General features: G+C 43.1%; 2 protein-coding genes across 2 annotated transcripts in view; one reads left to right on the top strand and one right to left on the bottom strand.

The window, feature by feature from the left end:
- Positions 1-7,375, bottom strand: part of ercc5 (excision repair cross-complementation group 5) — a 12,623-nt gene extending 5,248 nt beyond the window's left edge. The window contains exons 1-10 of the mRNA XM_028576445.1: positions 6,663-7,375; positions 6,355-6,530; positions 5,792-5,907; positions 5,567-5,668; positions 5,211-5,280; positions 4,643-4,786; positions 4,330-4,540; positions 3,009-3,965; positions 1,848-2,131; positions 1,475-1,594 (exon numbers count right to left, since the gene is read on the bottom strand). Coding sequence (XP_028432246.1) covers positions 1,475-1,594; positions 1,848-2,131; positions 3,009-3,965; positions 4,330-4,540; positions 4,643-4,786; positions 5,211-5,280; positions 5,567-5,668; positions 5,792-5,907; positions 6,355-6,530; positions 6,663-6,750 — 2,268 coding nt within the window. The 5' untranslated portion in view covers positions 6,751-7,375. The remainder of the gene's footprint in view (positions 1-1,474; positions 1,595-1,847; positions 2,132-3,008; positions 3,966-4,329; positions 4,541-4,642; positions 4,787-5,210; positions 5,281-5,566; positions 5,669-5,791; positions 5,908-6,354; positions 6,531-6,662) is intronic.
- blzf1 (basic leucine zipper nuclear factor 1) lies at positions 6,991-12,750 on the top strand. Its single transcript, XM_028576468.1, has 7 exons — positions 6,991-7,575; positions 7,911-7,996; positions 8,699-9,150; positions 9,865-10,064; positions 10,363-10,491; positions 11,981-12,203; positions 12,297-12,750. The coding sequence occupies exons 2-7, from the start codon at positions 7,978-7,980 to the stop codon at positions 12,480-12,482; spliced, it is 1,209 nt and encodes a 402-aa protein (XP_028432269.1). The 5' UTR covers positions 6,991-7,575; positions 7,911-7,977; the 3' UTR covers positions 12,483-12,750.
- The last annotated feature ends 130 nt before the right edge of the window (positions 12,751-12,880 follow it).

Below are 12,880 nucleotides of genomic sequence, written 5' to 3'. Positions count from 1 at the left end.
CATAGGGTCAGTTTCAGCAAATATGACAGAAAGTTAGTTTTATAAGTCTTACCTACTGCACCTTTAATCCGCACACATCAGGGTTATGCTGATTTCTTATTAAGATTATGTTTTGCACTGTGATCTTATAACTATAAAATTTTTAGTATGTGCATGTTTTGGCAGTCCTCTGAGAAATACCTTTGCTGTTAGCAGCATTATCAAAACAGACAAGGGGATTAATAAAGAATACCACTTTACAGGTTTTACATTACGTGGTGATGTTAGAAGGCAGAAAATGCTGACAGCCTGTGATATTTAATAGTGTGAGTTAGTTGACACACACGCACACTTACCCCAAGGATTGTAAAGTAATACTGACTACTATAGTACTGAGTAACATTCCCCAGTCGCCTTCTCCAGGTTGTCATATATCATGCATGTGTATCTACATTTGTATTCTATTTTTACAGTGAAAATTCTTGGATAGCAGCTCATAAGTTCCTTAAAAGGTCCAATGTGTAGGAATTTCTCCCATCTAGCGCTGAGATCATATATCGCAATCAACTCTCTCGCACCACGCAGTTCAAAGTACGTATGGCAGCTACGGTAGCCTTCACGCTTCAAAAAGACTGTCTCTTGTTCTTTTCAATATCCTTTTTCTTTTTCTCGGGGCGAAGAAGAAGACTCCTGTTCCTAAAATTTGGATTTTGAATACGTGTGATCCTCCATGTTTCCTTCTTCAAACTTGTCGGTAGTGCTGGGCGATATGGAGAAAATCAAATACCACGATATCTCGGACCAAATACCTCGATATTGATACCGCAACGATATTGTAGTGTTGACTATTGGTCTTTTCACAAAATATTTAAACGATTTTTGATAAATAATCATCAGTAATGTGGATATAATGACTAAGTGGGTAAAGGCAAATAATAGAACAGTTAAAACAGTCTGATAAGTTCAGAAAATCACATCACTTTACTCTAATGCAGCCTTTAAAACCAAAAAAAAGACACTTACGTCATATTACGATATTACGATATCCAAAATCTAAGACGATATATAGTCTCATATCACGATTTCGATATAATATTGATATATTGCCCAGCTCTACTTTCCGGGGCCGGGAAGCTACGATACCCATTAGCAGCATTAGCAGCACCAGTGAGTTTATCGCGTGACAGCGAAAACGCGAAAGGCGGAGCAGTATGTCCTGTATGTCCCTTACCGGATAACGTATTTCAAGATGGCGCATGAATGTGGAGCGTCTACCCCAGTTCATGTGAATGCAAATGTAAAATTTCAAGCCAAAAGGAATACTTGGAATTGATGGTGGAAGGTAAATATTCATGAAAAAGTTGCGAACGGGCAACACAGAACTAAACACGTTACACACTGGACCTTTAAGGATAAGTGTGAGGAGTGGAGTGCATTTGTGGTTTAGATGTGTCCGTATGTCCTGATGTGATGTCACAGTGTCTTTCGGGTTCACCTGGCTTTCCAGGTGCATCTGTCCAGTGACCGTGTTCGCCATCCTCTCCTGCTGCTGTTTCAGCTCCCTCAGGCTGCTCTGCTCCACCTGCAGAGAGCTCTCCAGCGCCTCCAGCTCATCCTGCAACACACACACACACACACACACACACACACACACACACACACACACACACACACACACACACACACACACACACGCACACGCACACGCACACGCACACACACGCACACGCACACGCACACGCACACGCACATGCACACACACACACTTTTCGGTTTTAAATCTTAAGGGTGACTTTTATATTCTTTAAAATAGTTATCATTATAGGCAAAATATTGCGTGTCTAAACAATACTGACACGAAAGCTTACCACATCAAAGTGTTCCCATTCATTGATTGCTGGAGTTGAGCTGGATTCTTCGGTCTCTGTTCCCTCCTCTAGCGCTTTCTCTTCCGTCCGTCTCTTTTTGTCATCTTCTTCCTCTAATTCCAAAGCAGCAGCTGGAGCCTTGGTCAAACCTTCCTCTGGGTTTTCTTCCTGCTTGGTCTCGTCTCTACGGGCCTCATCTGGAGACCCTTTCTCTCCCGGCACTACTAGGGAGTCGTCTGCATCCTCCTCTGGAAATTCTTCGTCGGACACCTCGATGAAGCTCTCTGAGAAGAAAAAAAAAGCCCTTCCGTTAATATCTGCTGGTTTCAGAAGTTATGAATGAGTGTGATCTTTTTTTTTTTTTCTTTATGTAACTTAGCTACATAGCTACATATTGAACAACAATCACATCCTCTATGGCAATTGCAGTTATTCTATAGAAGAAGAAAAACTATAATTATGATGTTACTATCACACCAAGCAAAAACCAAAAAAATATAAACAAATATATAGAAAATATTGAAAATAATTAATTAAAATAATTAAAATAACATAACAAAATAAGGGGGGTTAGTCTCTAGGGTATCAGCTGGGGACAAATGAAGACAGTGAAGGCAGGATGGGAGTGATCCCAGTGGCATTGATAGAAGAGAAGTAGGAAATGAATGGGTTCCAAATCGTCCTAAATTTCTCCTGCTTCCCATCTCTCAGATATCTTATATTTCCAAGATGGATGCAGCTCATTAAGTCATGTACCCATTTTATATGAGTAGGTGGTTGGCTTGACTTCCAATTAAGGAGAATCAATCGCCTGGCTATTAAAGTACAGAAGGCGAGCGCACCGTTATGGAGGTTTGAAAGAATTTGCCGTTTTTGGGGAGAGACCCAAAAGTGCAACAAGTGGGCACAAGGGTTAATTACAGAGCCCAGTGCAACTGACATAGAATTAAAAATAAAATTTCCAGAAACAAGTCAAACTTGGACAAAGCCAGAACATGTGAAGCGGAGAAGCTGGGGCCTGCCTGCACCTATCACATGTAGGATCTATCTCCGGTTTGATCTTTGCTTACCTAACTTTAGCCCAATATATGCGATGAATGAATTTAAATTGGATACGACTATGACGAATGAGTGTGATCTTAAACCCAACTATTACCGCACCTTCTGACTCGCTCTCCTCGCTGCCCTCCGACTTCCCATCATCTCCATTCCTTTCCCCTTGAGCTCCAATCATCTCGTTGCTCCTCTGCGTTAACAACGCAGGATGAATTTCAGTCTCTGCACGGAGAGGTTTTCCAAATAGTTGAGCTTCGAGATTAATGGATGATGCGTTTTGATTGGAAGCAGCAGCAGCAGCAGCCCGTGGCTTTGTGTTCAATCCCTCCAGCTCTTCTGGTTTCTCCATCTGTCCTCTACTTCCCGTCCGTATGTCCTCTGTCAACTGCCTTTTCTTTGTCTCCTCTTCTGACTTCATCTCTGTCTCAGGAGTTTGTTGCTGCGCCACAAAGCGAAGTGCTTCATTTCTCTGACCGATCACACTCTCCATCTCATCTTCAGAACTACTAACAAACAAACCATCTTTCATGTGTAAGCTTTGGCCTGTTGGGTTCCCCTTACAATCGGATCTTTCATTAGGCAAAGGGCTCACATCTTCAGATATTGGCTCTTCCTCTGAGCTGCTGATGACCACTTGTGGCCCAGGATGATGAATATTCGCCTGCAGTTTGGTGGATGTGCTGCTGAGTAGAGTGCTGTGTACGGCAGCGCCATCTTCCTCCTCCGCTAGAGCTTGTTGGATTGCCATCAGGGTGCGCGGGGACACACGGCCGTCCTTATCACGGTCCACCTTCTCCTCGTCTGAGCTGTCGCTCATCGCAGCCTGGATCGCCTTGAGCGTACGAGGTGAGGGAGGTGAGGTGTCTCCCCGAGACGGTTTGAAGACAGAGGGTTTGGAGTTTTTTGAGGAGGGACCCTGCGCTTCTGCCTCGTCCTCGCAAGCAGGACGCCACAGTGGCTCAGGTCTGTCCGCTGCTCGTCTTTCGCAGCCTGTCAGGGAGCTCCCAGACCAGGCTGCGGCTGCGGGTCGGCTCTCGGGGGCAGTCTCGCTCTTATTGGGGCCTGTGTAGAAAAAGCGGAGTGGTGTTTCTAATATGAAAATGAAGACAAGTTTGCATTTTTCGGATTTGGCCCATTCCACAAATCAGCCTTTACTTTACAACAACCACTGTCTAAAACACATCAGAAGGTTATAGATGCATTTCTTAGCCACAGACCAACCCTAGATTGAAATATGGCACCAAATGTTCTTGCAGAGATTTAAATCCCACCAAACAATTTCTTTGCTTTACTTTATATTAAAGTCACACTGTCATAATACAGGTTTTTGACACGTTTAAAACCGATAATTGATACTTTTCCTGTTAAATACTGAAAACCTGTTATGGTCCTTTGACTGAGTAAACACCATCATAGCTCCCCTCACCTTTAATAAGGATATAGTGGGAATAGTCTTCTGAAACCAGTCGGTGTGACTCTACGCTATGCCTCTGCTGGTCCCCGTCCAGTTGGCAGAGCTGTGGAGCGTTGCCGGTGCTCTGCTGGCTCATCTCTTTCTCCACACCCTGCAGTCGCTGGTTTAGCTTGTTCCTTTGCAGCAGGCCAGCAAGCTGGTACTGTGAAAAGTCTCCTGAATGCTAAGAGAAGTGAAGAGGAGTCTGTGCTGAAGAGCAGGAGATGGGTGAGATGGGTGAGATGGGCGAGTGTGTGCGTGTGCCGCGAATGAGAGCTACTAGTACCTCTGGGGGCTTGTGGTACATGGTCCGACGTCTTTTGGAGAACTCTTTCATGTCTTTGAGTATCTCGTGTTGCATTTCAGGAGGCAGGCTGGCAAACTCCTCTGAGTTAATGTCCACTGAGTTGGGGTCTTCATACAGTTCTCCCTAAGACACAATGAGCAATCTGGCTTTAAATGTCAATTATCAAACAGGGCGTTTACACAGAGAAAGGCTGGGCGATAAAGCCAACCAGCATAAGAAGATAGTAATAATGTGAGGATTTTTTTTTTTTGGACACGACTCTAAATAAGAAACACACTGGCACATAGTAGAGTTTTATGAAACGATCAAGAAGATATGATCCCTAAACAGAGGCCTTCGCTGCTAATTTCACTCAGCGAAAACACTTTACTGCTACACAGCCAGGACCAGACCAGGATCCAACAACAACCAAGCAATATGAAAATACTATTTAAAAAGCCAAAATACCATCGATGTTTGCTTTGAATAAAAAACAAACTATTTGAAGCTATTTTAGTTGGTGTTGGTGATATAGAATTTGATGCTCTTGTGCATGTAATAATTTTACCTGATACATGTGATGGCCGTCGTCCGTCTCCTCCAACTCTTTCTCTTCCTCCTCCTCCTCCTCCTCGGAACTGCAAGAACAAAACACATTCAAAATGATTATGTCAGTATTGTAGGTGAAATAATTGTGTAAAACAATACAATTTGTGTGCTCCTTCATGCAAAGTTAGTGTTAACTTGACTTTCCTATCTGAAACACGTAACACATGTGAAGATGAAAAAGCTTTCCAGCCACCTCAACTGTTTAGAAAACAATGGATTTAAAACTCTGGAGTGGACTGTACTATAGATAATATGACTGAATTGCCACTTTATTTACTATAACTAGCAAATAGTAATCTTCTCCAGGCCTCTGACCTGTTTTGGTCCTTCTCCTCTGCAGCTGGCAGGGCTGGTAGAACATACATGTCGTCCACCTCATCTCTCCTCACAGTGGAGAGGCTGGGTAGAGGATCCTTACTGTGGCGGTAGGAGAGTACACAGTTCACCTTGTAGTTTTTAAGAAATTATTTATTCAGACAGTAAGCAAGTAGAGAGGTTGCTGTTGCCATCCCTCCATTGCACACTGCCACGGTCTCTTACCTGCGGTCTCCAAGTGCAGCTTTGATCGCTTGTCTCTTCAGGAATGTTTTGAGAAGTTTCTCATTGGTCTGTTTCGACTCCCGGCTCAACTCCTCTTTCCTCTGCCTCCTCAGAGCCTGCAGAAGAGCCAGGGCCATGTGAAATGACAGAATATATGGGAATCGCCATCCTAGTGCTGGGCAATATGGAGAAAAATCAAATATCACGATATCTTTGACCAAATACCTTGATATCGATACGCAACGATATCTAAGTGTTGTTTAAAAATATTTAAACAATGAGATTTTTGATAAATAGTCATCAGTAATGTGGATATAATGACTAAGTGGGTAAAGGCAAATAATAGAACAACTAGAACAGGCTGGTAAGTTCAGAAAATGACATCACTTTACTGTAATGCAGCCTTTAAAACCAGGAAAAGACAAAAGTTATGTCATATTACGATATCCATAATCTAAGACAATATCTAGTCTCATATCACGATTACGATATAATATCGATATATTGCCCATTTTACACAGACAGACTGCTCATGTGGCACTTTGTGACAGCATTGGACGTACCAGAGTCTGTTTCTTCAGCAGTGGTGCGTCCCCATCAAAGACAAAGACTGGCCTGATGCGGAAGAAGAGCAGCTTACAGACGCGGTTGAAGAGAGTGAGGAGGTGGGCGTTCTGGACACTGTTGCCTTCACGGTCCCTCACCCCCTTCACTGCCTGGTTCAGCCATATACTGATGTCTGGAAGGGTCTGGTTAAGGTTGACAGTCAGTTACAAGACATGATCTGACAGAGAGATAAAGACGACGGGACCCTGCTCAAACAATGACAGATAGAAAGATAGATGTATAGATCACAACCAAGTCAGGATACCAACAGCAAGGACCTTTCCCTCCAGAGTCTCAGGGTTGATGGGTTTCCCTGTACTCTCCAGCAGCCTCCAGAGTCCATGCACTCCCATTATAACCGAACCTCAACCGAAATACTGTGAATATTAAAAACTGAAACACAAAAACAAATGAATCGTGCTTCACTTATCTGAGCATGTTCTCATATCAACTCATCAACTCCGAAATCACTAAAGTGGAAAATAAGAATCTGCACGGCGCAAACTGCTGCACTTTTCAACGTTTATTGTTGACTGTTACACTATTTCTGTCCGGGGAGCAATAACGTTACTTGACTACGCATGAAGGTTCCGCGTTATATTCAGCTGTTACACCCATAGACCTGTATAGCTAGCTACACCACCAGTTTCGGGCAGCGATTCGTTTCTCTGAATGAGAAAACTGTTTTCTCTGAAAGCAGAATTACGGTAGAACCAGAGTCGTTTAAGGATAATGTATATACGGCTCGTGAGTAGCTAATATTTTTGGAACAACACGGCAACCGATCAGAAATCAGTTTCCGTGGATGGGGCAGTTGACTTTCAATTGTTATTTTTCCTGGATTTAGCCTGTCAGGCTAAATCTTCGATTGCTGCTGCTCCGACAAAATGTCTTTGTTGTAGATATTGTCCGGGGAAAAGTTAGACCAACGAGTCGTAGTATTGATCGATGCACAGTGCCGAAGAGTGCACTCCCTGCGGCCTTTAGTTTGCAAAAGAGGAGGTGTTTCTGTACGGTTTCTGGACAGGAAGCGTTGCCTGAGACACCTAATCCAGGGCACTAATCGCCCCTTTCAACTCGTCAAATCAGGCCAACTGTGTCCGGTGACAAAATAAACAGCTTGCTTGCAGCTTCTTACCAGCGAATTAATCGAGGAGGTTGGACCCAGTTCCCGGCTGGTATGTTCTCTAACAATTTGTCTGAATTCCCAAATCTGATCCCAGATAATGCTACTGGAAAGGGTCTTTCCGTGTAGCAAGCAGCTATCATGATAGCGTTAACGTAACTTTAACTTGGGGTTGTTCTTTACCGTCAACCCTGCTCGGCAAACAGCTAGCTAACGTTAGCTACCCAGCTAAGTTAGCTAGCTACCGTTATCGTGTAACATTAACGTTATCAGCACCTCGGCTGTTCAACCTGACTTTTGACCAGCGGCCGTCTTTGATCGCCGTCACTACACTGAGTGCTAGAGATGTTAACAACAAAACGCTTTCTCCATTGTTAATTGTCACAGGACGACGAGTCGCCGGGTTTCACCTGAACTCTAACGGACTTCCTTCTCAACTACCACCACCTCCACCATGACTGCTGCTGTGAGAGGTATGTGACGTTATTGTTTTAATTTGGGACTACTTTTAGTTAGGATCATCAGTAATAATTATGTTTTCATTCTGTTTACCGTTTAGCATTTACATGGAATCTATGTTAAGGTTATTACACTGGGGAACTGCTTCCTTCTTATCCAGCTTTCATAGTTAGTTAGCCTGTTTAGATCGATGAAGATTGTCTTTCATTACAACTTTAAAATGATACCGTGAACATACGGCATCTTAAGTGATCACTTGATTTTCAGATTTTGTAACCGCTGCTAAACACAGAAAACATACATCTCCACTCATCCATACAGCTATGGCTGGGTGTTATTTGAAATGTTTCAATACTTGTGCCCATTCAGAGTTTATGTGTTGATATCAAAACCTTGTCCGAACCATACTTTGAGAAATATAATAATTTTTATTTAACATGAGAAGCCAAAAAGTATGTTTTTTTAATATTGTCTAAACACAAACAGCTGTAAGTTCAATACCAAGCCTTACATGCTGGAGGAGGGATTTGGTGGCTATACCATAGCACGTGTTGGAGTCTTTGTCTGTGTTATTTGGCATTGGCAAATCAGCTGTTTTGTTGTGCAATATAAACGGTGTGTTTTATAGGAATGTTCACACCTGCATTTAGAGCGGTCCACGTCTCAGATCACTTTTAAGTTCAAAGTGTAAACGTGGCTATATTTATTTATTCCAGGCCGTGCCAGTGTGCCTATCCGAGGCACTGGCGATGGCATGGAAACAGAAAAACCGCCCGCCATCCTGGAGGTAAACACGGAGACACTGCCACCAGGTCCGTCTGCAGTTCCCCTTCTTAAGGTGGCTAGCCCCAAACACTGTCCCAAATCTACCCATCCTGCTCCCCCCCAGCCTCTCGGGGTGCTCCACCTGGGCAGGGTGAGTCGAGAGGCCTGCACGGAGGTGGAGGCTGTGAGGATCATTGTCCCACGTGCTGCTATTAGCCGGCACACCCGTACAAGACCTGCTGAGGGCAAAGGGGAGGCTGGGCAACAGGCTGAGGAGCAGGGCTCTCCCCCGCTGCCTCTGGTGGAGGACTGGAGAGGACAGCTGGATAAGCTGCAGAACTCTGAACGCAGGCTGCTGCAGGACAAGGAAGGACTTTCCAATCAGCTCCGTGTGCAGACAGAGGTAAGGCCCCAAATGAAGCAGATACATTTTATTAAGATATTAGACATACTAGGCTTTGCACAGTTGGGGTTATTGCTGTTTCATGTAGAGCTCGGCAATATATCGATATTATATTGATATCGTGATATTAGACTAGATATCGTCTTAGATTTTGGATATCGTAATATCGTGATATGACATAAGTGTTTTCTTCTACTGGTTTTAAAGGCTGCATTACAGTAAATTGATGTCATTTTCTGAACTTACCAGCCTGTTCTAGCTGTTCTATTATTTGTCTTTTCCCCACTTAGATATTATGTCCACATTACTGATGATTATTTATCTAAAATCTAAGTGTGAAGATATTTTGTTAAAGCACCAGTTGTCAACCCTAGAATATCACCGCAATATCGATATCAAGGTATTTGGTCAAGAATATTGTGATATCTGATTTTTCTCCCTATTGCCAGCCCTAGTTTCATGTATCAAACCATGCAGGAATTATGGATAATTTGAACGGTATAGCGATGTAAAAATTGCTTGAATTTATCATTCTGTCCAAATTGTACAATATATACAATATAATCATGCTCCTTTCAGTTGACTAAGAGAGCACTGTATTCTTGTCTTTTCAGTGATTACATGCATTTAAGTGAATATAAAAAGAAGTTTATTTCCTCATGCACACATTTACAGCTGTAAAAGTGTTTTTGGTAACTTTGATCCGTGTGCCAGGTGAACCGTGAGCTGAAGAAACTGCTGGTGGCATCGGTGGGTGATGACCTTCAGTACCACTTTGAGCGTATGTCGCGGGAGAAGAACCAGCTGATTCTGGAGAACGAGGCTCTGGGCCGGAGTCTGGCACACACCGCAGAGCAGCTGGAGCGAATGAGTATCCAGTGTGATGTTTGGAGGAGCAAGTTCCTGGCCAGCAGGTATGACATGGACCAAACAATTGTGTGACAAATGAAATGGAGAAGTGGTTGGAAATGAATGAATGAATGAATGAATGAAGAAATGATGGAAAGGGATAGTACGTTACGTTTTCAGGGCACTACCAGCTGCTGTGCTCTCATCCTTCAAGCATCTGACCCTTCAGCTTTTCTGGAGGAGGACAAATCAACAATAAAAAAAAAAAGATTCTTCTTCTACAAGGATCAATCTGAGATGACGTAATTAAACGTTATCATGCTGATCAAAACACTTGCATCAATGTTGTCATTGTCTCCTCAGAGTCATGGCAGAGGAGCTGACGAATGCCAGAGCAGCGCTGCAGAGACAGACCAGGGAGGCCCAAGGAGCTATCCAGGACCTGCTGTTGGAGAGGGAAGAGTTCTCCAGCGACATGGTGCTCACTCACAGGTACATGTATACATACATATATATATCCATAAGTATATTGTTTACTACAGTAGCTTGCAACTTCAAAATCCTGAAGATGGGGTGACCTCAAGCTCACCCCAGTAGAGCGTGTGCCCCATGTAGGCTGAGTCCTTGGCATCGGCCCGGGTTCGCATCCGACGTGCAGCCCTTTGTTGCGTGTCACCCCCGCTCTCTGTCCCCCCTTTCCCCTCTATCTGCACTTAACTTTTATCTAATAAAAAAAAAATGCCCCAACAAAAATCCTAAAGATGAGGAACACTCGAACTCTGTTAAATTCAACGTGTTTATTAATTATAAATAAAGTCGTAGGTCCACTTTCCTACAAAGTAAACACTCTACTCTAGGTGTCCGGTGCATTTGTTAAAAAAGGCTATTAATTGGGATAAAATATGGCGGGGTTTAAGAAAAATTCTAGGATACGAGATACCCAAGTTTGGTAAGGTACTTTATCTGGGAAATCTGACACAAGATATAATTCAAAAAGAGAATGAGTATCTTGTTAAAGTTCTGCTATCGGCAAGTAAAAAAGCAATAACGAGGTTATGGTATAAAGCAGAACCCCCGACGTGGAGCAGTGGGTGAGCGCTGTGGAAGAAGTATTTGTAATGGAAACAATTACACATAAACTACGATTACAAGAGACACAATTTCAGGAAAAATGGACAGATTATAGAACACAGCAAGAGGACACCACCATCACCACTGGACAATAAGGACACTGATATGTGAATAATTGCTTTGTGGAGTGTGTAAAACCTGACACTGTAACTGTTGACAGAAAATTTCAATTAAAAAAAATATTATTAATAATAATAAATTAAAATGAAACCATTCAAAAGGAGTGTGAGCGAGAGAGAATATTATTATTATTATTATTATTATTATTATTATTATTATTATTATAGCAGTAGGTATAATAGAATGATATAAATAATAAGAGCAGGAATGAATGAATAAACACTTGTGACATGTAATGATTTAATTTTACCAAATTCAAAAGAAGTTTGAAAAATTGCCCAAATTTGCATTTAATATTAGAAATGAAGAGAACGTTTGGTTTTGCATCTTAATACAGTATTACATTATAGTTCACTTAGAGGCTTCACTTTAGCCTCTGTTAAGAAATGAACCATTCATGGCAAATAACTGGAAAGGAGTCTGCCCTCCTGTCAACTAATCTCCGCAGCAACGAGGATCCTGCTGAGAGAACCTATCGCACTGCTTAACGATAGAGGAGCTACAGTACACAACGTTCAGAGATAGCTGGCTGAACGTTACCTCTTAGCCGAGGCAAACGGAACAGAAATCTTGAAGACCTAAGGTTCCGGGTTCACAGCTGAGCCACTGATACTAAAGTGTGGCTGCCAAAGGCCAAGGCCCTTCAAGAGTTTTTTTTTTTGCACCTCCTTCCACATTTTGTTAGCATAGATGATGATGTGCTGACGGTTGCTCGCTTTTCTGTCTTCAGATCTCTGGAGCAGCTCCTGGTGTCCCTGCAGTGGGGTAGACCGCAGACGTACTACCCCAGCGCGCAGCCCCTCAGCACCGGAGATCTGGCGGCAGCCAATCGCAAGCTAGCAGACGCCATCAACTCCCACCTGCTGGGTAACACCAGCAGCGCGGTGGTGAAGAGCAGCAGCGCCACGGCGGAGCAGCTCTGCAGCACTCCGGCCGAGAAGATGGCTGAGAAGGTACCAACTTCACATCCGTTTAGAAATCTGACCGTTCTCTCTTTGTCGTGACATCCAGGGCTTCACAAATGTTTTGTCTGTTTTCTATCTTAGGTGCTGAAGAATTTGGATCCAATTTCCTGTTCAGAAAACACAGCAGACCCTCCGCTCAGCGACTCCACCCCCTCAAACTTTCTCAGCAATAAGAAGAGCATCGGCAGGTTTCACCCATACACCCGCTACGAGAACATTACTTTTAACTGCTGCGAGCGCTGCACCGGAGACATCCTGGTGCTGTAGCTGGGTGGAGGAGCACCAGTGCAGCATCGGAGCTTTTTACGAAATGACTTGAGATCTGAACAGGAGTGTATTCTGGGGGGGATATTAATGTTCTGTGTCAACTTCTGCTCCTTCAGTCGACACCAAAAGTGAGCTTCTCCAGCAGACATTTCTTTTTGTATCAGCTACCCATTTTAGTGCGTTGCATCTCTGATCTTTGGATTTCCACAAGTTCAGATGTTTTTAAACTTGATCAACCTGCTGTTAATTTTGCTCTCTTTAACCTGGGGAAAAAAAAAAAAAAAGTGGGAGTTTGTTCAGGGATTATGATGTGAAAGTGCCGAAAACCGAATGCTTTTCAGAGCCATTGTAGTCTGGTTTAAACTATTGGAAAAAAAAGGCTATTTATTGTGAGGTCA

This window comes from Perca flavescens, chromosome 1 (assembly GCF_004354835.1).
Source record: "Perca flavescens isolate YP-PL-M2 chromosome 1, PFLA_1.0, whole genome shotgun sequence".
NCBI classification, from domain to species: Eukaryota; Metazoa; Chordata; class Actinopteri; order Perciformes; family Percidae; genus Perca; species Perca flavescens.
This window is presented reverse-complemented; position numbering and strand designations above follow the sequence as displayed.

Coding starts and splice junctions, on each gene's coding strand:
- blzf1 (XM_028576468.1), top strand. Junction 9,151..9,864: donor AGCTCCGTGTGCAGACAGAG/GTAAGGCCCCAA, acceptor TCCGTGTGCCAG/GTGAACCGTGAGCTGAAGAA. Junction 10,065..10,362: donor AGCAAGTTCCTGGCCAGCAG/GTATGACATGGA, acceptor TTGTCTCCTCAG/AGTCATGGCAGAGGAGCTGA.